At 44.8% G+C, this 26011-nt stretch overlaps 1 protein-coding gene across 1 annotated transcript in view; it reads right to left on the reverse strand.

The window, feature by feature from the left end:
* PTPRG (protein tyrosine phosphatase receptor type G) overlaps positions 1-20009 on the reverse strand; it is a 394212-nt gene extending 374203 nt beyond the window's left edge. Inside the window, exon 1 of the mRNA XM_066557786.1 lies at positions 19879-20009. Within this exon, the coding sequence (XP_066413883.1) occupies positions 19879-19963 (85 nt within the window). The 5' untranslated portion in view covers positions 19964-20009. The remainder of the gene's footprint in view (positions 1-19878) is intronic.
* Positions 20010-26011: the final 6002 nt, after the last annotated feature.

The following is a 26011-nucleotide window of genomic DNA, read 5'->3' on the forward strand; positions in this document are numbered from 1 at the left end:
GCCACACACAAAGGCTTGGGGAGTTCAGTTCAGGTCAGTGCTGTCATATTCATCAATGGGGAACTTCAAAGGCAAAGGTTACTGGGGACAAACACGACCTCAATTTCTCCAGTCAAGTATTTGTACCACCTGTGAAAGCCACAGTGAAAGATAATGGTGGCTTAAAAAGGACATTTTGGAAATAGTTTTTATACCTGTTTCATATCCATCCTACAAACATCCCAATCAGTCTGATTCAAGATTCCCCAATGTCCAACCACCCAGAGACTTTCAAGCAACACATACAACTTAAGACCAAAACTGTGTTTGGTGCCAAGATTTCATGCCTTAATCATTGTATGTTTAAATACACACATCTACAAAACAAATGCCATGTCCACAGACCACAAGCCTTAAAAAAATGAAATAGAAAAATGTTAACAATTAATTAAACCAGTTCTCATTACCTCAATTTCCATCTGCAATTATAATCATTTCCCATTTAAAATATCTACCACATTTTATTCTTAATTAAAAATTACATCCTTGCAATGAAGTGCAATATGAATTAACAATTCAAATGCTATCTATGCAAATTCGTTAGTCCTTTGATTTTTCCTCCATTTATGCAAAGTCATGTATAGGTTTATTTTTATTAAGCTTGTATAACTTCACTCAACATCTTCTGCTCTGAACTCTACACATATTTCAATCCAAGGACGCAGAAATAAGTTGTAAATTACACAATTTCTTTTCAAGTCTCATACCATTCATTTAAGAATCAATACATATGTGAAGAGGTGTCTTTCCTAAATAATTAGAAAAAAAAAACCACTGTAATTTTAAGATTCAAAGACATGTTAAGTTTCTAGTGGTTTTGACAACAGCCATTTCTTCAGGCCCTGCTCTGTAAAGCCATTGGAGAAATTACTGTAACACAACAAAACCCCATCTCTAAATTAGCTTTGCCTGCACTCAGAGTTCAGTGACTCAACTCCTCAACACGACTCTCTGCCCTCGACTCTCCCACAGGCATCTCTTATCCAATTTGGTTTTATCTCCCTCAGCAGTGTTTTGAACTTTTACCCCAGATTTAAAATTTCTCCCTGCTTCATCAGCCAAGAGCAACCTCAGACTCTCCAAGTGAACAAACCCAAAGCATGAATGCCTTAGAACATGACTTGTTTGCCTACAGTCTATTGATTTCAAAGCAATTCAGCAACAAAATGGCAACTTTTTTCAAAGTCCACACCTTGAGAAAACCCAAGAGTTTAAACCCACTTAATAAGAGTGTCATTAGAATAATATATTTAGAATTACACACACATCCTACCGACACCAATCACCACCTTGCCCAAAGCCACTCACAGGACCAGGAGGAACTGTGCCACACAGACAAAATAAAGGGGGATTTCTCAGCAAGGATCAGCCAGCTCCAAGAAGATGCCTGAGACTCCTTGTTCTGGCTCCCCTGCCAAGAGCAGGCATTCTGCAGCTGGGAGAAATTAAGGCATCATCCAGTAAAGCTCTCCTCAGCTGTGTGGTCGTAAACCGAGCTTATTCAGGATGGCAATTAGCTGTGTGTGCTCAGAAGGGAGCAAGCAAAGGTGGCCAGATGCTGCACAGATAAGATCCACACACAGATTATCATTACACACCAGAAGATGAATTTTTCAAGGTCCAGAGGGCAGTGCAATGGCTTTAAACAGAGTATATACTTATGAGGCAATTAGATGTGTCAATGTGAGGCACAAGAAAAATGCAGCAGATTGCAGCAAGATCTGCAGTTTACCAAATTACAAGGACAGTTCTTGAAGTCAAATTATACAAACACAATTACACAAATTACACTGTAACCTTCAAAGGAAGAGGTCTTCATTGTATTCCAAATGCCTCATTGTGTTTTATTAATAAATTCTGGCAGGACAAAGTTTGAAGTCATGCATTTATTTCAGTGGCTAGTTTAAAACCCCCTTTATTCAATGATCTTTTTCTGTCATAATCTCCTTATCTAATTTAAAGAGAGTGCATTCTCTTTCTATGAGTGTAATTTTCATTTAAGTTGTTATAATTTGTGCACAAAGGAATATGTCACTTCAGCTCACCAGCTAATACATTCTCCTGTGCTATTTGTGAGCAAAAGGAGACTATTTATATATCCCAATAGGAGAGTCACTTTTTTACAAAAAAGACCAGATAGCATCAAGCCCCACATTGCACACCTGGGAGAAGTCACAAGACATTTTTACACAAGCACTTACTCTTTTTTCTTTCTTTCCCAACCTGCAAGAACTGTTTGAGAACAGCAACCAGAAGGGACTAAGATCTGAGGCAGTTCCCTGGCATTGTCTATTCCCTCTCACTCTTGCAGAAGAAAGCACGTATGAAGTCTCGTCTCCCCCTCCAATTATGTCATTTGTCCTCTGCTAACTCTTATCCACATTAAAAAAAAAAAAAATCCTTCTATCCAAGATTGTAATTGGAGGAGCTTTAAATGGCTAATTTAACCTTGGGAGGATGTTCATTTTCACTGAGCATATCTCTCCAATCTATGAAACAGACAAACCCTTTCACCTGAGCATGCCATTCTTTAATTGTGGCAGCACTGTGAGATAATGCATTTCAAATAGTTGATCAACTCAGGAGGAATACGAATGCCCAAATATTTAACAAACAATGATGCCTTTTTAAATGAAAACTCAGCCTTGTGAAGATGGTTATTGCATGATCAACAGCATCCCAACACCATCACAGAGAGACAATGTATTTTACACACCACAAAGAACTGCTTTTTCAGAAACTAATCAGTAATTCACAGCTGTATCATTTTTGATCTGTCTCAGGCACTGCATATCAGTTTACCCACTCACAGCCTCTCTCAGAAGAGGTTATCTGATTAAAAAGAAATGGAAAGACTACTGCTATTTGTCCTCTTTGAAAAATTCCACCAGCTCAGTATCAATGCTGATTTCATGATTATGAACCTCCAGAGCAAACCAGATTCATGCTGCAGCCAGCCTTAGAGAAGCTGAAAGGGTGAAGGTGCAGCTGTAGCATCCCCTTGGTCAGAGAACCTCAGATAACACTGAGGAAAAGCTCCTTTATTCTCAAGTGTAGCATGGTCTGATAAGACAGGTGTGTCCAAAAGGAACTCAAGCCATTAAAGGGAAAAAAGAAATTAAAAAGAGTATTCCCTGAAGAATACACACCCCCTCTTCTTCACTGTCTGTGTACTCATACTCAGCATTGCAAGACATTGGGACCCCTAAGGACACCTCCTAGCACAATAAGCATTGCCCACAAAGATCCCAGAGTCCTCCCAAGCTACCTTGGATCCACTCAGTTCAATTTGTTGCTGTGCAGCACAAACTTCTCCTTGTCTTGCTTCCCAAGCAGGGAAACCAGGCAGGCTGACACCTGCAGGGTCAAGTGCCAGGGCAAGAAGGCCTGGCTGCTCTCACACTGCCTTCACCCAGGTTAAAGCAGGAGCAAGTCTGGCTATTGGACACCTCAGCTGAGCTAAGCACAGCAAGCTGCAGCACAGAAAATTGACCTCCTCCCTTGCCACAAGAGTGAGGAGCCACCCTGGGTCAGTCAGCCTGGGCTGCATTTACCTGGGCACACACCTGCTCTTCCATCCTTGTGCAGCAAGTCCTGAAAGCACCACCAAAGCCATGGCCAGCACCCTGCTGAGCCAGAGTCTGGGAGGGAGAAAGCACAGCCACCTACTCAGAGCTTCTCATCCCAACACTCAAGACACAGGAGCAGAAAGAGCCAGAACAGGCTCTGTTTTATGGGTATACTGTGAAGAACATGGTCCAAATAGTTCAAGTCTAATTAAATTTAATTGCTTCTAAACAGGAGTGGCTTTGGTCAACAGAGAGCAGAGGAGTCCAGCTTGCCAGCTTGTGTGATGTGTTCACACTAGTCTTCACTGCAAGGATGGGGGAATCACATTCAGCTGTTCTGTAGCTGTCAGATCCAACCCCAGAAATAAAAGCTAGAGAAATTCAACCAGGTTCAACATCCTGGAACTGATGGAAATGCAGACTGTCCTCTGAGAAGTGCTGGTTACACACAAGCCAACTTAAGAGGGTATTTTAGCATGTTTGTTCAGCTTCATCATCTCAACAAAGAGCTATGGCCCAGTCCACTGGTGCCCTTCTCAGGGATATGGGAACATCAGGAGACACTGAGATCTTCAGGGGAACACAGCCCATCACTCTTCAAGGGGTGCTTTCTTCACAGTTCAAACCTGTTCAAACCAGGACACCAGAAACTATTGTGTTTAAGATCTTCCAATACAAAATCTCCCAATCGTGGCAGGGTTCAGTCTTTTTTCCACAAAATTATCATCAGGTCCTTTCAACTTGTTTATGATTGAGCAAATCATCTATGATCTGGTATATTATGCCATTCAATTTCCTTATAATTGTCCCTTGCAGAATTCTCCCATATTCCACAGTGAGAATTCTGGGCCTCACAATCACCCTTGAGACAGCACCAAACAGAGAGGAACTAGGAAAGGAGTGGCAAAGAAAAATACAGCTGAAGTTTAGATTAAAATACATGTTAAACTGATTTTAGAACACCAGTGTGTATTTTACATAGACTCTGTTACCACTGTTTCTACTGCTTTTTCTTGAAACACTGAAGAAAACACATAGCTGGCAAAACAGAGCCTAGACAGAAAAAGGGAGAAATCTGGCTGTAAACATGATTGTCCAAATAGCTTGTTTCTTCACTGCTTTCCCTCATTGCAAAAAATGTGTCCATAGGCATCAGTGTTTGAAAACAAGCAATCTCCACACATTTCCCTTCCATGACACGAGCTGCCCAAACTGATGAAGCAACATGTAAACTATAAAACATCAATGCCACTGTAGCTTTTCAGGGAAGAAACTGCAATGAAATATCATTGTCCTCTATCAACGTAGCCTGTGGTAGATAAGTTTTTTTCTTGTCAACATTGCAATAAATCATTCACCAGTCAGATTTCATCAGAGGTTGCACCATCACACTCAAGGTAGAAATCTCCACTGCCTGAAGGGGGACTTTTTTCAAGACCAAAACCAATAGTCCTGTGTAACCAAGTACCTGTTTCCATGTAATGCAGCCTTTCTCCACCACTTTGACCCTGGTGCAAAATTAACAGGGGTTACCAGTTTTTATTTGGACACTTACAATTCTGGCTTCAAAGTCAACAGAAAAGTAATAACAAAAAACACTTCAGCCAAAGGAACCACAAGGCCATCTGCCTGCAGTATCACATACCAAAGAGGTTTCCTGCCCTATAAAACAGCCTCATTACTTCATTGGACAGGACTATACTTAAAAAAAACCCAAACTGATTGTGTGATGGTGTCTCTAATCATGGATTCAAACACACATTATGAATCCCCAGGGAAAAGTCAGTCCTACTCTACTAGTACAATATCTGCTGAATATTTGTTCTATTCCATATTCCACCTACTGCTTTACTAATGGAAGAAACCCATTCTGGTATCAGACTGACCCAAGAGCATCAGAGCATCCTCCTTCCCAGAGATGATAAATACCTGAGAAATCAGGTCCAGGTGTCTGGAAAAGTGCTCCAGCTGCTCAGCTCCAGGGGATGGATGACAGAGCTACCCACAGCCATGCATCCAGGAACCCCAACTCCTCCTGCAGCCCACCTAAGGGCTGGGCAGCAAACCCTGCTGAGTGTCAAGGCCCAGCTACACCAGAGAGGGACAGGGCAAAGAAAGGAGCCCCCAGTCCCAATGGGAGGATTCCTGCAGGTGAGAGGACAGCAAGGACAGCTCGGGGCTCAGGAAGGCAGCACTGCACATCCTGCTGGCTTTTGGTTTTGCAGCCAAGGAGAACAACTCCAGAACCCCAAACACCATCAGAAGAACCACAGGGCCATGACCATCAGAACAAGCCATTAGTGGAAGATAGACAAGGATGAAAGGCCAAAGAAATAGCAAAGCAGCTCTCTGAAGTTATTGATAGTTCTGAATAACATACAATCCTTCAGTCTAAGGTATTTCTATGAGATGCTGCAAATACTCAAGACACTAACACTGCATTATCCTTAGAAGTCCAGCAGAAAGGTCTCTGGGGCTCTTTTTGGTTTTCTATCCCAACCCACAGCAATAGCTCCTTCACAGCCACTGCAGTGCCATCCTGGAAGGCAGGACAGCAGAGTCCCATCATAAAACACAAACAGTGAGCAGGCCTCTACAGAGCACATGTCTACAGACAGCAAGGGAGGCAGAAAGGTCCAGTTTTTGCTGATGCTGCTTCTATCAATCACAGCAAAAGTCAGTGAAAGGTGCCAAGGGGAGCACTGGATAGTTCATCAGCTTTCCAGGGCAGACAGGACACTACCCCTGGCTTTGATCCTTGATTTCACTCAGTACTGCATGCCCCAGCCAGCCAGGGGAAATGTGTTCACCAAAGCCACGTATTTCATGTCCACCTCACCAAGAAACAACACTTCCAGTAAGGCCCACATGCTTCAACATAATGTCCAATGATTCCAACTGAAAGCAGCAAACTCCAGGATGGCCTTTACTACACAAAGAGAAGCAAAAAGGCAAATCAGAAGCAAAGAGACTGTAAAAATCAAACTGTAAGTAAGGCCTGTGTCTCAGTGTACAGAGTTTAGAAACACCTGGTTTTGCAAAGAAAGAGCACTGCTTCGTTATGGAAATGAAGTGCTCATAGCCTCAGCTCAACTGAAAGCAAACTGTCAGGCACATCAATAATTCTGCCCTGCTCTTCAGCTTTTTAGCAAGTGAACTTGCTACTAACAGGGTGCAAATGAGACAAGTTGGAGCTGTTACTCATTGACAGCGAGCATCTTACAGACCTCATCTGCCTCTGCACCCAAAATGCCTGATCGTGTCTCCGAAACACAGGAGTGAAGGGGGGAATCCAGTCTCAAACTATAGGAATGAAGAGTCATTCATCAAGACACAAGTCAGAACTGCACAGTGTGAAGGTGTAATCGAGATTACTGTGAAATTATAAGACTCCACAGAGCCAATGAAAAAAGTTCATTTTCTTCCTAAGCTGGTTTTCACCTTGGAAACAAATTGTTGAAAGAGAAAAGGTCACACTGCTTAATAGCATGAAATAGGGAAAACAGTACATGCAGATAGTGCTTGACATGAAGTATTAATTACCTTTTTGGCAGAGCATCTGTTTGTGCTGTGATGTATTACCCCTTACACTGAGCCATGGCTGGGGATTCACTTAAGGTGGGTGTCACTGGTGTGTGGACAAGTCACTTTTACCTCCATCCCTGGATCCCAGGTGTGCTTATGGATTTTAAACCCAGCTGGTTTCTTGGCACATAAACAGGAACTGCTGTGTGGTTTTAAGTTACTAGTTAACTAATTTGCTGTTTTGTTACCAAATTCAAGAAATCCACACACAAATCCTATGCTGCCTCCAAGGGTGAAGGAAATGTGCTCTTCATCATGTCATCTAGTTACTAATTATGTTTTGTTCCTACAAAACACTACTTTAGCTGTTAAGTTAAGAGAACAGCCTCTTGCTTTGATTAGCAGGGGAGCCAGATCAGCCTTTTTTGCCCTTGGTTTGCCCCCTTCCTTAACTCATGAATGTATCTGAATCAAAGCAAGAGGAAGGAAAAGAAAAGGTGAGAGAAAAATGAACCCAAGAAATTAAAGTAACAGGTATCTCATAACACTTAGGCACTTCAAAAGAAGGTCAAACAGGAAATGAGATTTAGACCAAGCAAAAGGTCCTTGTATTCAGAATTAAGCATTCCAGGAATTCTTCAACATTTCTTAAATTACAAGAAGCATTGAGCAAGATCACAGCAAGCCCAAGAACCACCTGATAAAAACACAGGCATTTACTTTTCCAGCAAACCATCAAGGATGATTTCCTTGTCACCCTGATCACCCTGTGATCAACTCACAAGAGCAGCAACACTTCCCCTTTTGGACATTTCATCAGAGCACTGCCTTCAGGAATTCTCTCTAATATTGCATGATGCTCACCACTGCCTTACCTGGGAAGCCCCAGCACTGCTGCAGTGTGAATTCCATGTTGAATTTGACTCAGGGTAATTGTTATTGCTGGCAATCTGCTGGCTGTGGGGTAAAAGCCAGCTGACAACACACAACAGCTTCTTACATGAATTGGCATAATGCAGAAATATCCCAGCCAAAGACTGAAAGCACAGAGACCCAGACTCTGCTTTTTCCACTGGAAGTCATTCCTGCAGATCACTGCCCAAATGTGCCAGGGAAAGCCTGAGCTACCTTGCCAGTGCAGGACTCCAGGGTCTCAGCATTCACTGCAGCCCCCAAGATATTTTTAAACTACTTCTAACTGCCAAGGATTTTTTTACTGCATTTATTTCTCAGCGATGACTTAGAGTAAGTGCTTATTTTTAAATCATATTTGACATTTTGTTAGGTACATTGGAAAATAAACCAATTCCTACATATGCAAAAATTAGGAATTAATGAGGCCTGGCAATTATCTTGATGGAAAGAACCAAGTGACTTCGTTGAACACAGAGAGACTCACTTAAAAAAAAAGTCTGCTCTAGTAGTTAAAAAACAAACGAAATTGCTTCTTATTGATTTTAATTTAGGTTGAAACACTAGCTGTCTCTCCAACAAAGCCAGAAATGGAAACAACTATAAATGAGTACAAGATGTGATAAGATAGACAGATTCTTAAGCAACCAAGTATAGAGATGACCTCCAGTTTAGACAGTAGTTAAAATATGATATCATATGTATGGATCAATAAATAAGTTTGCATTTGTCTCAACTCCAAAAGCTGGAGAGCTGCATTCTCTTTTCTTTAGCGACTCTAAAATGTTGTCCAATTAAGCTCTGGGATTTTTTTTCCTTGCAGATCCTCTAGATTCTAATTTACAAATAAAATCAAGAGAAGCAATTAAATGTTTAGTACTATCAGCATGTTTCCCCAAGTGATGCACATGTGGAACAGAATAGAAGTAGTCCAATCTTGATACAGGAGAGTGGGTTACAAATTGAAATACGTTCCCATTGCCATTACTCACAGGCTTCACACTCCAGCAGGTCCCAGAATCAGCACCACTCTGCCCATCCCTGCACAGGAGCTGCTCCTCCAGGCTGCAGCAGCTCTGAGCCACTGCACTGCAGCCTCCAGAGCCAGCACAGGCACAGAGCAGGGCTCAGGGTGCACAGGGTGTGCAGCACAGAACTGCACTAGAAGGGACTTTTGGTGATGGCCATCCAGCCCAGCACGTTCAAGGCTAATTAAAACCTTCCTGGCAAACTGCCTGGGCACTCTCCTCTGCTCTCCAGACAGCATGCACTGCCAGGGCCTGCCTGAAGCACACCAGAGCATCAGGATCAATCAAGGATGATTTATGGTCCTTTCAGCACACCAGAACTTGAGCCAGCATTACCTGGTAGGTACATGTCAGGTCTTCCAAGCAGTTTTTGTGAAGGTTCCTATATTTGGAAGGCAGGTCTCCCTCTCTCCTTCAGTCATAAATATCTCTCCACTTTCTCACATACCTTTGCATACCCCAGGCTCTTCCCAGATAACATCAGTGCAGGGAGAAGGGAATGGTTTTTCACCATTTGATACACAGTACAAACTTTTTTGTACCAACTTGGTACTTTTTCTCTAGTTCATACTGTATTTTACCCATTTTATATGAGATTTCTTTATGTGTCCCTTTCATCTTGCATTTTGCATGGGTCTCTATGTGGGGAAAAAAACCCAAAACCACTTAATAGAGGAAAAACACAGTTGCAATGCCACAAAAATAGGCTGGTGCAGCACCTGAAGTTATTTCAGCATTTAGTGTCAAAGTTTGTTCACTAGATTTCAAGTAACTTGTTCTCCTTTCCTTTTGATTTCCATGAAGTTTCCCTCTGTGTCATCTCTTTACAAACACCAAATCAAAGACATTGGAGAAGTCCATGAACTAAAAATTCCACAGCAAAGGGAAACTGTGATGGCAGCTATGACAACTTCAGAGGTAAAAAGCTGAAAGCATCCAAGAGAGGCCACCTATCACAGCTGAGATGGCCACCATGCAGAACATCACCACACAATCTCAGAAAGCTTCAAGCCTTCCCCCAAACAGTAACAGCATACCTCATCAGAAGGCTTCAGGCATCTGCCCAGAGTAACATCAGACCACTCCAGAGGGCTGCAAGTACCTGCCCTTCTTGTTCTTTAGCCCAACCTTTTATCCCCTCATGGGTATGCACTGCACCTGTGTGCCCTCTGCTCCCTTTGGTGTTGCTCAGTGCTCCTGGGCACTCCCTGGCTCGTTGCTGTCAGTGCTGCTCACCTGCTGCTCACAGCTGTGCCCATTGGGGATGAGGCTGGGCCAAAGCCCCACCCCAATTACCCCAAACTCTGTGCCCACAGCCCCCCTAAAGGACACAGGGTCACAGGAACGGAGCAGATCTAAAAGGTGCAGCTGTAGCATCCCCTTGGTCAGAGAACCTCAGATAACACTGAGGAAAGGCTCCTTTATTCTCAAGTGTAGCATGGTCTGATAAGACAGGTGTGTCCAAAAGGAATTCAAGCCATTAAAGGGGAAAAATAAAAACCTCCCTGGAGAACACACACCTCCTCTTCTTCGCTGTCTGTGTACTCATACTCAGCACTGCAAGACATTGGGACCCCTAAAGACATCTGCTGGCACAATAAGCATTGCCCACAAAGATCCCAGAGTCCTCCCAAGCTACCTTGGATCCACTCAGTTCAATCTGTTGCTGTGCAGCACAAACTTCTTGCAAACAGCTCAATATCCAGCCCCCCCACCCACTTCCAGCAGAGGAAGAAAAGAAACACTTTCTACCAAAGAAAACTGCTTCTGTTACCTTTAACAGTAACAGGGTGAGGGTATGGATGGCAAAGCCTCCCCCACATTCCTGGGAAATTCCCTGCCTCCCTGGGATTGCACCACACTGCAATGCCCACTCCAGGTGCCTGATGGAGCTCATCTCTTATCCACACCCAGGGCATCACTCCAGGGTGATAAATGGGCACATCTGGAGCTGTCTGACAGAAGTCAAAGCCTGAGTTACCTTCTTTAGATAGCTCCACATCACCTGGACTGCTAGAGGATGCACGGATTGCTACTCCCTTAAAAACTGCTGGGCTTAAAAAGGAAACAAACAAAGCCAGAAGAAATTATCTGAGACACCAAGACTGCAGAGGACTTCAGCTTTTCTTTCTATTTCTAAAATTCCCATTATAGCAGCATTCAAGCCACATTAAAAAAAAATAAAAATAAAAAAGGGGAGAGAAAATGAATTTGAAGAGCTTATGAAAATAAAGTTAGAAACCCTAAGAATCAGTGATCCAGGCCACATTCACTGAACCGCAGAGTTTTTTGTTCAGCACTGACTCCAGTAATGATCTAGAAGTCATACTAGGCAAACAATCAACATGAGCTTCCTTGCTGTGCCAGAAAAATAGGGCACTGAAAATCCCTGGACAAACAGAAAGGGCAATAGCACTGCACATACATAATATGAACAAGTCCAGTGTTCAGTTCTGGTGTGCACCTTTCTAAAGAAAAAGAAAAAACATCTAGAGAAAAGCTAAACAAAAAAAAAAATATTGACAAAAAGTTGTTCAAGGACTGGATAAAATCTCATGACAAAGGGTTTGTGAGGTTCAGGTCACTGGGTTAATCAGGACATTGTAACACGGTTTTATCCTAATGTGCAAGTACTCTCATGGTAACAAAATATCAGAGGGCTCTTTCAACTAGTAGAGAAAAGTGAAACAGATAAGAGACAGTTGTTAAAGTAGTTGTATATTTATAGCTTGATATTCAGTAATTCAGGCACCACTTTTTTTGGTGGCTTATTTATTTTGGTAACTACTTTGCTCATAGAAAGAAGTCTGGGATAATTTCAAAATGGGCACCAAACAAATAATTGATTTAAAGGAGACAAATGACAACAGTTCCAAGGACTGATACATATGATAAAGCATCCTCCAGAAAGCCAGAATTTTAATGGACAGATTGAACATCTCTGCTTCACCACAGGCAGACTCATACGAGGAGGTGGGTTTGCATTTCACCACACAGTAAAAGAAAAACTTTCAGAGAAGTACAAAGACACTGTTAAAACAGCACCCCTCTGACACAAGGCCACCCCCAGAGGGAATATTGACAATAACAAGCGCAGCTGTATTTCAGAATAATGTCATGACGAGGGTTATGGCACAAACCCTCACCTGGTGAAAGCTGCAGCAGCAGCAGTCATGCCATGATGCTGTGCAGCAGCTGAGGCTCTGCCTTTGCACCAAGAGAAGAAATTAACAGAACTTGCACATTTTGCACCCCCAGCTTGCAATTATAACAATGAATTAATTCACAGTAAACAGGAGGGAAGCGCTTTGCAATGCATAAACAATGTAGTAAGAAACAATTTAAAAAGTCACAGTTTCTCAAACTGCTGTCACTGAGCACAAACTTTTAACACTTACTTAAATAGCTAAAACTGTACAAAGGTGTCACTTCAGAACACAAACAGTTATACAGAAACCATATAATCTGATGCAAAACCCTTGGGCAAAGAGGGAAAAATAAACAACTAATTTTAGAACCTGAACACTCCATTAGCACTTCTCACCAATTAAAATATGATGCAACTGCTGTCAACAGGCAAATTTTAGTTGCATTTTAAGCATGGATTTAAATATAAAATACACAAGCTACTGCCCTGTAACAATAATAAGCCAACTACCTACAAGTAGAATGGAGGCCAAGAAGAAGAGACTTTCAGCTGGTTCTCTCTGCCCATCCAGTGAATGGATGCAATGTTTGAGACAGACATGCTGCACAATCCCTCATTTCTGCTCTGACTGCAGTAAATCTATACCATAATCTCCAGAAGTCTAAAAGCACCTTAGTAATCTAAATGTCAATGAAAGTCTATAAAAAATTAATCCTTAAACTCAATTTTGATAGCAATGTAGATCTGCACTTAATTATTTGAAAATTACCAGGTATCTCTTGTTTCCAGGGGGTTGGGAATGGGGAGGGATGGCTGGACACAAGCCTCACACTGAGGCCACTAAACAGAGGTTTAATAGGAACATATGTCTAAAAAAATATTCACTAAACTTGCCCTAAAAAACTCTTTGTCAAAACCTATTTATGTTGAGGCGTGCATCACAAACTTCACTAAGATACAAATCAAATTCTTGCAAAATCCAGAAGGGGAGAGGGGAAGTGGGGAAAGGGAAAACAGATTATGCAGGGAAGCATTTCTGAGCACACCAAACTGACACAAAGGCAGAGAGTGGTTCTCAGGGATGGGAGCTACTTCAGGGACATTCTTGTTCCAAAGAAATGTACAGACCAAAACAAAGTCATGTGCTTTCAGCTGAGGACCATCAACATGGGCCAGGACAGAAATGTTTTTATTTACCTCTGCAGTAGAAAATTTACTTTTACAGTGCATTGGCACAACATTATCATCATTTCCTGCTTATTCAGTGCTCACCTCTTCTGACACTGAAGTCCTCTCCCACAACCAACACTGGTCATCACCCAGCCTGACACCTCTCCAAGGAGCTCCAGGTCTAAGACTTCAGACTGTTAAAAAGCAATAGTGCAAGTAGATACTTTTATAGGAGCAAGAAAAGGGCAAGGGCTGCTTTGGTTAAAGCAAGTATTACAGCATTTCCTGTGCCTCTTGCAGCCTCCTGCAAGGACAGAAGATGGAAAGAGTGAGGTGTGGGAAAACTGAACAACTCTTCACTTTGCCTGTGAGAAGTTATCAGATAGCTTTCCTTTGCTGTCAGCAGAATAAATTGTCTCCCAACAGAACTTTTAACAGCACTCTGTCAGAGAGACAGGCACATTTTATTTCAAAAAAAGAACAAAGCAGCTGCCACAAGACCAAATAACATCCTGCATTTTGCTCCTAAATACCACTGCAGCTCTTCAGGGCTCAAGGTTTCATTCATTACATTGCTGCAAGCAGAGAAAAGGATTTTTCAAAGGAGCTTTCCTAAGCCAAGCATCCAAGTCTCAAAACACCTAGATTTTCTTTAGAAAGGCCCCCACACTATGAATGCAAAGTCCCTCAAAGCAGGCACTGGACAGGATAAACATCTCTCAGGCATCCCTGCAGAATTTATGCATAGAAAAACTGCAACACCCACATCAATTGAGATTTTATGTGCCAGTACTGCTGGCAGGTGCATGATGCAGACATGTTTTAAGTTCTAGAAAATTGTTCATCATTATTCAAATGACTTGATAATTAAGAGCACTAGTATTTCAACTCCCAAGCAAACTTGGAGATGCATAATAAAAACCACATGAAAAAAAACAGAAGGCCATACAGTAACTGTTTTACTTTAACCATAGTTCACTTGAATACTAATTCAAATTGCTGTAAGTGAGCCATTCAGTGTAGAAAACACAGTGACTGCACGAACTCTTGAGCTCCCTTAGTGCCCTGTCTGTGCCTTCACTCCTCCTCCTCCTCCACAGCAGGGATTTTATTCCCACCACTAAGATCAGGGGAAAGGAAAAATGAGACAAGAACAGCAATATCCATGGAGTATCTCAGCAGCATCATTGCTGTGCTTGCAATCTGCTCCCTAATTCATCTGTTCACTTTCAGGGTGGGAAGAGATTCTGCTTAGGCCACAAATATGTGACAGCTCAAGGCCTAAAACTGGAATCTGCTGTGTCCTGGCAGCTGTGCCTCAAGAAGATGAGAGCACATTGAAATGCAAGCATTTGGAGACACAACCAGTGCAGCCCAGATTCATTCAAGAGCACGCTTGTCGTCGCTTGTCCTCGGTGAAGTGGGCTGAGATCACCTTGGAGCACTGGAGGACCTGTTAGCAGCACTGAAAGGAAGAAACCGATTTGACTTGCCCTGGGGCAAGTAATCTGTACCCTGCAAAACAGATAACATCATCATCAGGGCAAGATTCTGAGGAATGGAAAAATTAACAGCACTCAAGGATCATTTTTCTGTGCTCTTCTTTTTCCTCTAAAGGTTTATGGACACACAAATGTGCAAACTAGCTGCTTTCATCAAGAGTTATTCTCTAGCTGGGCACCTCCAGTTGGCCACACCCCAGGCCCTTCTGCTCAGGATGAAAGGGAGCATTAATGCACATCTTCCTTCTCTGCTTTGCTTCCAACCCATGCATGTGTTCACAAAACTGATACTCCCTGGTGGAACTGGGCTGTACCTGGCAATCTGTGAAGTTATGTTCCCATCAACCTGTGCAAGAAAATGCAGATCCACAATTTTCGCTTGGAGGAAACACTGACATAAGTTTACCTCATGAAGAAGGAAAAACTTGATAAAGATATTTAGACACCTAAAGCAGCAAGCAGTCCCCAGAAGGAATATATAAACCATAAATTAACCCATATAGTGCATAGCTAAATCCTCAGATGACTCAATATTTTTAAAAACATTTGTCTGACAAGCTTCACTTCCTAAAATACTTAAGAATTGTTGTTTAGAATAAAACTGGAAGTAGCATAGCCCGTAAACATAAATAACTACAATTTCATCAACACACAAGAACAGCTCTATAAAAATGGAAGGACAATAACTTGGGCAAAAAGAAATTGGGCTCTTTTTTTCATAATTTCTCTGATTAAAGTTGTATATTAGCTAAAGTACAGTGCTATTACTAGACCCTTAGGCTTCAGAGCACATCATGCCACATGTTCATTTGGCTGCTAAAAAGCAGCAACCAAATTATTAGCACTTTTTTCCAAGGACAGTTGAGATTAATAGTTTGAAGTCATTCCTTAATTTAACCATGAAACTTGAACATTTAAATTAGAGTCAACTGTAATAACATTTATTTCAGAAAAGTGTAAGTATGTTAGTCCTTGAGCCCTGATTATAAGATGGATAGAGCTGTTAGCTGTCTTTTCTGTAATTGGAAACAAATTCCAACTATTAAACTTACAGAACCTGATAACAGTGCAGCCAATGCTTGTCCCTGCAAAGACCCAGAAACTGGGAGTGAAACCATCACCCTACTCAATCAATAGGTGATTTCCAGGGATTTTTTATGGTACCAAGCAGGATCTATTTGTTCCACTACGATTTCCAGTGTGGATGCAGATGGCATGGGTGAAGGCCACGACATCTCTGCTTGACTCACAGAAGTCCATCACTGCTCTAAGACACCCCTTTCCTGAACAGGATCAGAACCCCTCACATCCTCCTTTCCTAGACAAAATATAGAGGGTATAGGGGTAAGAGAGCAATAAAAGAAATCCTAACTCATACACACAGGCAAAAAATCCTCCTTGTTCTTCCAAGCAGAGCAACATCCCCAGCCTGGACACAGGCTTTGTAGGTATTGCAATATCAGTGAGGAAATTCCAGTTACCCTCAAATTGTGTTCCTTTCTTTTTTTTTTTTTTTTTTTTGAATGTATTAAAATCCTTTTCTTCTGTGATGCCTCTTCCTCCCTCCCAGCTTTAGGAAGCTCTTCCTCTGGCTGCCAGCACAGACAGCTCCTGTGACCACTTGAAGACTTTTGCAAGCTGGGTCCAGGCCCTGTTAACCACAAGCCTGCTAAGGGACAGCAAAGCTCTCCCTGGAGTTTCCCCACCAAAACCAAACCACAAGCTCAGCTCTTGCAGCCTGGGAAGGCTCACTTGACCATCTTTATCTGCAAGGACTCCATTAGCAACTTCCTGTAACATATTTTGAAACAGCACTGAAAATAAGGGATAATTAAAATGTACGAAGTGTCATCTTCATAAGAGCCACAGGACTAAATAAAGTCTTGGAGGGCCCTCTCCTGTACATTCCGTATTTCTCTACGTGCACAATGCACCTTCCTCTGTAAAACCTTCACTAGACAAAGCCAGTCTGCTCTGTACCTTTAGAAATCTCTGAAGTGGTATTTACTTAGTTCATAAGGCATAGCTCCCAGTATAATTTTTCCTCCAAGCAGAAGACAGTTACATGCAAAATTAACTCTCAGCTCAGATCTGTGAAGATTCAAAATCCAAAATCCCATTTAGGCAGTTACCAGGTTAGCAATAATTTGATTCATTACCAAAGAGCTAATCCAGACTCAAGAAAATTACTGTTATTTATGCATCTAGCCTAAGATAATGGCAGCAATTGTGATTCCTTAGATGACAAGAATGTCAAAGAGCTAAGAACTGCACAAATGTGTACCTTTTACTTCAAAAAAAAATTTACTCTCTCTTGGCAAAGCACCAAGAAATCAGATAGTAAGAATATTGCCTTAACACTAATATTTATGTCTTACTGATGTTTGGTACTGCGAATTTAGATTAATGAGCAAACAGACCCCATGGAAACAACCTCTCTTACCTTGTCCTGGTTTGATTTATTAACCAATGCAATTACCAGTGACAAGCCCACAGAGAAATGCACTAAACAGTTCAGAAAGAGGAAAACCTTACCCACATATTTTTTTGCCAGAGTGACTCCTTTCTCTTACTGCAACCAAAGGAACAACAACAAAAATACCTACTTAAACAGTGAAACCCTGTTACAACACCACTAACAAAGAAATACTGCAAAGACTTATTTTCTACACGGTTCATTTATTGTTACTGAACAAAGAAAAGAATAGCCTTTATGTTTCCTCACAAAGTAAAGTGATTTGCAGGGGAGAAAACAAGTAGTGACCTCTCTTCCATTTAAAGGGAGCTAGATATGAAACAGAGGGAAGAAGGATGCTTACAAATTGAAACCAAGCTGACAAATACCTTACTTCTTTAATCCTCTCTAGAAAATGCTATGAAAAGGTACAGAAGCATTCGTGGTAGATACTAAATGGTTAATATCTGGCCGGGATTCCCTGCCAACACAAATTCCGATGATTTGCCATTGGATGTTGTCAGCACCAATGTCCTGTTATAGCCCACAGAGATCCTCCCTGCAGCTTCCCTGCCTCGGGCATCTCTGCTGTGCGGGATCGGAGTCGGAGGCTCCCGTTTCTCAGGATGTCTCAGTCCCAGCCCTCGCTGCACACCAGGTACCGCTGCTCTTCAGAGGAAAGCTCAGGGAGCGAGCAGGCACCGGGGTCTAACATGGTAGCTCGGTACAAAAACTAAAGGCATAAAAGCCTTTCTGGAAAATAGTTTGCTTTCCAGGCAAAGCTTTAGCAAGGAAGAGCCCTGAAACATTCCCGAGTATTACACAGCTGTTTTATGGCTCCTGGCATTAAAGAGTTTACCAACACTCTGCAAGCGTCCTGCTACCCTCTGCTTGCATCCATCTTCATATTCCATAATGCAAATATTATCTGGTTCAAACACCGCTGATCTAAATCAGCAAGTCATACAATGCTGTCATATTAAACCAACATCAGGGCTTGTTTTCCTGCAGCATTCCTGGAGCCTGCCTTCTAGATGTAATTACTATACAATATATATCAGAACCAGAGAGAAAGGCATCACTCCAAAGGCTGAAATTGAGAAGAAATCAATACAGAGAAGATAAATGTTTCGTCAAAAGCTGCAGAGGTATTAACCCTCTCCCCAACTTAGTTTCTTTTTGCTTCAAATCATTTTGCCATGTGAGAAGCTACTGGAAGGAATGGGATGGGTCTATCTGCTTAGCTCTGCATTTGGTGTTAGGAAAAAAGAGCATTCCAGGAATTTTATTTTTTTTAATGGAAAAAAAAAATGAGAACGCCTAAGTGAAAGCTCCTATAGAACCTCCAGAATTTAATTATTTCATTAGACTCTTGCACACCTGGCCGGGGCCAACAGGCAGGGCAGCCTCAGGAGCCCACGGCAAGGACGGGAGAAGCCCGGGAAGGGGGCAGATCCCTGGAAGAGGGGCTCGCGCTGTCCCCGGAGCCCCATCCCCGCCGGGAGGGAGGGAGGGAGGGAGCCCCGGGCACAGCGACCCCCGCCATCCCTCGGGGCTCCCGGCGGGAGCGCGCGCGGGGCGGGAGCGCGCCGGGCGGGGCTCGCGCTGCGCGCCGGCGGAGGGGCGCGCGCCCCGCGGGGGCGCCGGCGGCCCCACAGCGCCCCTGGCGGGCAGCGCGGGCACTGCGGAGGCGGCGGGAGGGAGCCCGAGCCCGGCGAGTTCCCCCGGGCCGGGGCAGCGGCGGGACCGCGCGTCCCAGCGCGGGGCACTGCGGGGCGGGAGAGCGCACACCCGGCCCCGAAACACGCGAGCCCCGCCGTGCGACACGGGGCGAGAAGCGATACGCAGGCGCCGGCCGCGGGGCTCGAAGTGGGGGGAGAACTGTACGGCGGTCGCCGAGTGCCCCCCGCCCGCGGAACCCCTCTGCCGCGGGTGCGCGGTGGTGCCTGCACAGCTCCAGCCCCGGTGCGGAGCGGGCGCGCAGCCCCGCAGGACTGCTCCCCGCGCTGCCAAGGTCAGCACGCGGCACGGCGAGACCCCCACCAGGGACACGAGTGGCGTGGGGAGGGCAGGGACCCGCGCAGCGCGAAGTTTCTGGCGGGGGAACCGGGGGGCTGCGGCGCGGGGTCGGAGCGCGGAGTCACGCTGCCTTTCGGGGCGGCGAGCGGCGGTCCTGCAGCACAAAGGGAGCTCCAGGCAGCCCCACGAAAGAAGAGCAGCGCGCAAGGACCCCCCCCGGCCCCGCGCCGCCGGGCGCTGCAATGCACCGGAGAGCGGGGACACCGCGCCGGGAGCGCGGAGCCCAGCCCGTGCTCCGTTCACGGCCCCACTCGCGGGCAGCGCTGCCCGCAGCCGGGAGAGTGCTGCGGAGCGGGAGGAGACCCAACGCTGGGGCCGCCCCGGCAAAGGGGCCCGCGCGACCCCCCGCGCATCCTCCGCGCCCGCGGGGCGCCCCGCCGGCTCCCCACGGGGGTCGCGGACACGTGTGGACGAGGTACCGGGAGCCCCCCCAGCCGCCGCGCTCACTCACCGGGGAAGCACACCACATCATGGAGCACGGAGCTGGTGATTTTCAAGAAAAAGATCCACCAACACGGTTGCAGTAGCCTCCGCATGTCCAAAGCCGCACATCGAAAGGGGAAAGGGGCTAAAATAATTAACACACAGGGGGAGGGAAAAAAAAAAGGGGGGGGGGGAGGGGGACCAAAAAAAAAAAAAAAAACTTGTTGAAAATAAGTTTCTCCCCGCACCCCAGTTCCTGCGGGAGAAAGCGGGGGGCTCCTGCTCGCCTCCTCTACGGGGAAAAAAAAAATTCGCCCCAAGCGCGGGGCAGGGGGAGGACGGAGTCGAGCGCCGGCGGGGCGCGGGGACCCCCCCGCGCGGCTCGGCGGGCGCGGGGCGGCGCGGCTCAGGCGGGCAGCAGCGGCGGGGCGCGCATGCCGCGGACGGACGGGGCGCTCACAGCCGCCTCCGCGCACGGGCGGGCGGGCGGCGGTCAGCCGGGGCCCCGGCGCGCTCCATCCTGCCGTACAGGAAGTGGCGGGCGAGCCCGGATCCTGGCGGAGACTTTAAAGCGGGGCGAGGGAGAGAGAGCGCGGCGCGGCGGCGAGGCGAGGCGAGGAGAGGCGGCGGCGCGCCGGGCGCCCCGGCGGCGCGCCCCCGCCGCCCTTAAAGCGGCCGCGGCGGCGGGGCGGGGGCGCGCTCGTGTGCACGCTCCCGCTGCCGCCTATGTGCGCCTATCTGTGCAGGACGCCGCCGGCAGCGGCGGGGTTTGGGGCCGGTGTGTCACCGAGCCGCGGAAATTCGCCGTTCGCAGTTTCGGGCTCCGCGCTCTCGCCCCGGCGGTGTCTGCCGGGAGTTCCTTGTCTCGTTCTGCCGCCCCCCGGTGCGGGCTGCGAGGGGGTTCTGTCCTTCGTGGGCCCCCCGCTACTTGTGCGCATCACTCGGGGTGCTGTCAGAGGGGCCCGGCCCCCTCCCCGCCCCAAACCCACGCGGTTTCCCATCCCCTTCGAATCTGTCCCCCACAGAATCACACAGCTCAGTGCCGTGCCGGGTATTTCCAGAAATCCTCATGGAAATCATACAGATTTTGTTCTTCTCCGGTGGTACGTATCTTTTTGGGTACTGCAAAAGACACCTCCACCCCCACTACCCCTAAAATCACATAGATTTTTCCTCCCCCAGTAATACTCATCATTCTGGGTATTGCTGGAAGCATCCCACAAAACTGCTATTTTTCCCCCAGTATTGTGCATTATACTGCATATTTCCAGAGAGCCACCTCAAAATGAGATAATTGTTTGGTGTTTCTGCACAGTCAGATGAAGGCTGTCCCAAGCCACTCTGCATCCACCCCCCACACCCCCCCGGCAGCAGTTTCTGAATGAGTGATAATTTTGCACAGGAAACAGAAGCAGAAAATGGTGTGAATTCAGGATGAAGGGATGGTTGCTTGTACTTGGTATTTCCTGGCTGTGCTGTGGTCTGCTGATGCTTAAATTTCATTCAGTGGTAGTTTTTGTCTGTTTCTTTGTTAATTACATCCATTCCAGGGATTCTGTTTCAGAAAGGAAAGGGTTTGGCCAGGTTTATCAGCGAGTAGTGTGCTCAGCCCTGGCTCTGTCAGTTGCTCTGCTCCTCTTTGCTTACCTGCAAACCGTCCACATTTGTGGTGTTTCCAGAGCAGAGGAGATGGTCGGCAGGAGGAAGAAGGGAGTAGGAAAATTCAGAAGTCATTTGTGGAATGGCAGTGATTTTCTCTCCCCGTTCCTCAGCTCAGGGGTCACTAGAGCAGTGCCCTCAGGTAATTAGCACTGTCTGCAAGTGGTTTTGTGTCCATCCAGGTTTACACCACTCATCACAAGATGCCAAGGCAGTGGATTATGCTGCATCCAAAGAGCCCCTCATCAGGAGACACGTGTAGCCTTTTCTTTGACTTTCTCTCCACATTCCAGGTCATGACTGCCAAAAATCACAGTTGGAAGTTAAAAGTGCAGTCCTTATTGGCCAAAACTGCTCATCCCAGTGGGGATTTTTCATGTCTAAGGATTTAAGGACCTGATTAGATATTCTCTGCCTTTGAGGACACTACCCATTGGGGTGTGCAAAAATTAGGAAAGGTACTTGTAGTGAGGAAAGGTACTTTAGACAAACCCTTGTGTAAGGGTTTGTCTAAAGCAAAGCAAAAATTTATAGGCCCTGGAGAAAGGCTCTTCCAACTTGTCCATTAAATCATTTCCCAGAATATGGTTTCAACTCTCATAAAAAACAAAGATACAATGTTAAGAGCTAAATTTTCTAGATTTTTTTTGTTCGATGAAAATCAAAATCAAATCCCCACCTGCCTTGACCTTTCAGATTCTGCCATAACATCTGGGCTCCGTTACTTATTGGGCTATTCAGAAAAACCTGGAAAATATTCCCCTTTCAGCAATTGATTGCAACTTTGCTGTTCTATTTCAGCAGATAGAGAGGCAAGTTCTACACCAATACTGAGACTTGCCTCTTCAAGTGATGTCTCCCTGGTATTGCAAGAGGCAATCTTAAGGTGTTTCAATCTAAAAGTGGGTTTCAACAAGTCTCATTACATGAGAAAAGTTATTACACACTATTGCAATATCACAAAAGAAGAGTAAAAGCAGTGGATATTTTTTTCAAAGAGCAGTTTGAATTAGTTTTTTCTCTCTAATTCAAAATCCTTTGCAAAAGCTGTTAATTGCACCATTTTAGATTTAAAACATATTTTTAAATTAGTTTAGGGTTTTCTCTCCTGGAAAATGACAAACCTGAAACTGGACCCATATCTAGGAATTGGAGGAATTTTGCATTTTCTATTCTTGGCCCAAACATGAAAGTAAGATATAAAATGCATAATCAGTGTTCTGAATTCTGTCTCCTGAGGAGCACAGATGACTTCAGATCTCTCTAAGCTGCTAAGGAAGATTTTAGAATGGCAGAGCTCCCATCAAAAACCAGAGGTGTTCGGGCTGGATATTCACAGTAGTCGCCTCAGGTCTGAACTTCTTAAAACAAATCTGTAAAAGCCCAATGTCAGCACGACCAGCTTGGTTCAGCCTGCTGTGGTACAACATGTACAATGACCCACTTTTCCTGGAGTGGGAAATCAATCATTGCATCGTCACACATCAGTTTAGGAGCTCTGGGTGGCTGAAGTAGCTTTGTTTCGCATTAGCAATTTGGGTGGGCAGAGAAATGGAAAGATGGATGATGGAGATGCAGAGAACAAAATTAACCACGGTTAAATGAGAGTCCATTTCCTGCATGCAGTATCTCTGTGCCCGAGGCACGCTGTCTATCAACAATACACAGGTACAAATTGGCCTGCAGAGGGATCTTTACCTACCCAAGCACAGCAAAGTGCATTAGCAGGATGCTGCTCTGCTGGGCTGGGCTGCCTGGCTGTGGAGCAGCCACATCTGACAGGACAGCTGATTCTTCCCAGGGACTGAAGTACCGTGGCTGGTGTGATTAAAATAACTGCTGCTCCATTGAAGGCATTGAGAGGGGACATTATAACCCAGTGCAGCTAAACCAGACCAATGGGTGCTCTGCAAACCTTGCAATATTTATGGTTAGCAAAGCAGGTGATGTCAAGGTGAGAGGAATGGGACCAGCAGTTTGCTTGGAACTGTGAATAAAAGATAACTTTTATCCTTCTTTTCCCCCCTCTAGTTTGAACAGGTAATATTTTTATGCTGTCTTCACCAACATATGGGTATGACTCCTGGGAAAGAAATGAAAGTCTGTTAATTTATTTGATCAGACATGAGAAATAATAGAAAACTGAAAGGAAGAGTTGTATTTGTCATATGTTTGAATTAGTGAAAAGCTGAAGAAAGCAGAAAATATTGCTAGGAGTTCAAAGATGAGAGGTTTTATTGAATTAGAAAATTATTAATAGCATTAATCATTTCCAAAACAGGCTTCTTAACATTTATAATTACTATGTAAAGGATTGGAGAAATAAAAATCAAAGAAAAAAGTCAGATACACCAAGTTACACTTGTTTTTGTGTCTAGAAAGAAAGGGATGAATTTGCCTTTATTTACAGCCAGCCTCACTGGAATGGTTTATCTGTGGGGAAAAGACCAGGTGAGGATCTAGCCCTGAAAGGATAATTCAACATGAAGTACAAAGAAGCAGCTACGGGTCAGATTATAAGCAGTGTGATATATAATCTTCCAGATTAACTCAGCAGCCCTAGTTCCTGTTCAGCTTTGCATGGAAAGGAAAAAAAGGATGCTGAGTTTCCTAAATTATACTATTGCAGAATTAGTTTCTCGAAGCCTCAGGACAGATGCATTCTTCTCAGAGTATGCTGTGAGGCTTTGAAGGTCTTAACAAGGCATCTGAGAACCTGCTGAGAACCAGAGGTGGAGGGCAAGCAAAGTGCTGTGATAAAAGAGAGGGCTTTATTTCAATATAATCATAGCAATGAGCTGTGTTGTTTGATTTATGAAGACATAAAAATAAATGAACTCAGAGGTGCAGGTAAAGCAAAAGGTATGAAAAACGTTAATGGGTGATGCAAACTCTGGCTAAGACACAGGCTGGGGTCAGAGATTGCTGCAAGTGTCACAGGCTGCACATCCACAGCTCAACCAGCATGACACGAATGGGCACTGACTTGAGAGATACTCCAAGATGTCCTGGCTGGGAAGTGTCCCACAGGGTTTACACAAAGCTTTTTTGGAAGACCAATACATTTATTTTCTTGTGTTCTAAAAAAGGAGCCACCACCTTAGGGTAGCCTTAGGCTAAATCACTCAGAACAGACACTGGTCACACGCTGAGATGCCTACTTGAAAACTTCGAATTAACCTTGAAGTCAAACAGTTCTTTTGTCTCCCGAAACAGCCCCAAAATGCTGTGTTTGTAGAAGTGTGTGTGGAGGGTTGGACTGATCAGCAGCGAGTTTCTCTTTCAAAAGCAGCTGTAGTTCAGAGTCCTGTGGTACGACCTTGCTGGGGCCCTGAGTGTGTGCTTAATTCACAAATCCTCTCCTGTTAAGAGAAGAATATAAAAATCTATCATCAGTGTGGCAGCGAGCAGAGCAAGCATGTTCATGACTAGAGCTGAGGGATGAGATGAAAGACCCAGTTTTCTGTCCTGCTTGTCTGTGACCATGTCTGTGACTCAGTGGAATTACTGCCTTGGCAGAATTTAAGGTAGAAACTAACGAGACAACAGACTTAGGGTCTTCCATTATTGGTGCAAAAATTGTTTGTAGGTTTCAATACTATTTGAGTTCAATGAAATCCTTGGGATCCTCAGCTGCAGAGAAGCAGAAATGCTTTGAGAAGGCTCTATCCATGCTCGATGTTTTTCCACTCTCGTGCAGCTTGCCAGGGAGATAACTGCAACTGTTGGGTTTTCCTACACAGTGAAGTTGACTCAAGGACAGGCAGGGTTTGCAGGCAATGTGAAGTCAGGCTGAATATAAGCTGCTGTAAGGAGCAGCAGGGGTGTGGTGTGCTGGATCCAGACATGTTACAGACACAGTTACCATGAGCAATCTTCTTGTCCACATTCCAGCCCCCTGTTCTCCCTGGAGTCCACAAAGCCAGTAGCATAATGAGATACCTACTCTTTTAAAGGCCTCATGCATTACAAGCAAAACATCATTAAAAACACAGACAAAATTGATGAGAATGAATAAATTCATTGAAGGTGGAATTTCTGCTCTTCCTTTCCCCTCTTTCACTCCGCTGCTGATTTCTGCCAAAGAAGTTAGTGTGATAGGTCCCTGTCCTCCTGCACAGATGTCGAAAAGATGTGTCAGAAGCTACTGGTGAAGGGTAAAGACACAGGTGAGCTGTGGTCCCAAGGGGAGAGGCAGTAATGACTCTGTAACAATGTGTGACCTTCTGCTGTAAACCCATTGCCAATGGTGTCCAAAGCCAGGCCCCCGAAATTGCTCCACAATGAAGACCAATCAGGCAGACTGCAAAAAGCACTTTCCTAGTCAATCCCAGGAGAGCACTTTCAAGAAACAAAAATCTGTTCTATAAATGGTAGAAGCAGACTCCCAATCTGTTTAAGGAAAGAAGAGAAAGTTAAAGAGCAACGTTTGCCATACCCGTGTTCACTCAGAGATACATTCTCTTTGACTGCAGGAATAGGGTGATGTGCAAACTTGTATG

Source organism: Molothrus aeneus, chromosome 12, assembly GCF_037042795.1.
Source record: "Molothrus aeneus isolate 106 chromosome 12, BPBGC_Maene_1.0, whole genome shotgun sequence".
NCBI classification, from domain to species: domain Eukaryota; kingdom Metazoa; phylum Chordata; class Aves; order Passeriformes; family Icteridae; genus Molothrus; species Molothrus aeneus.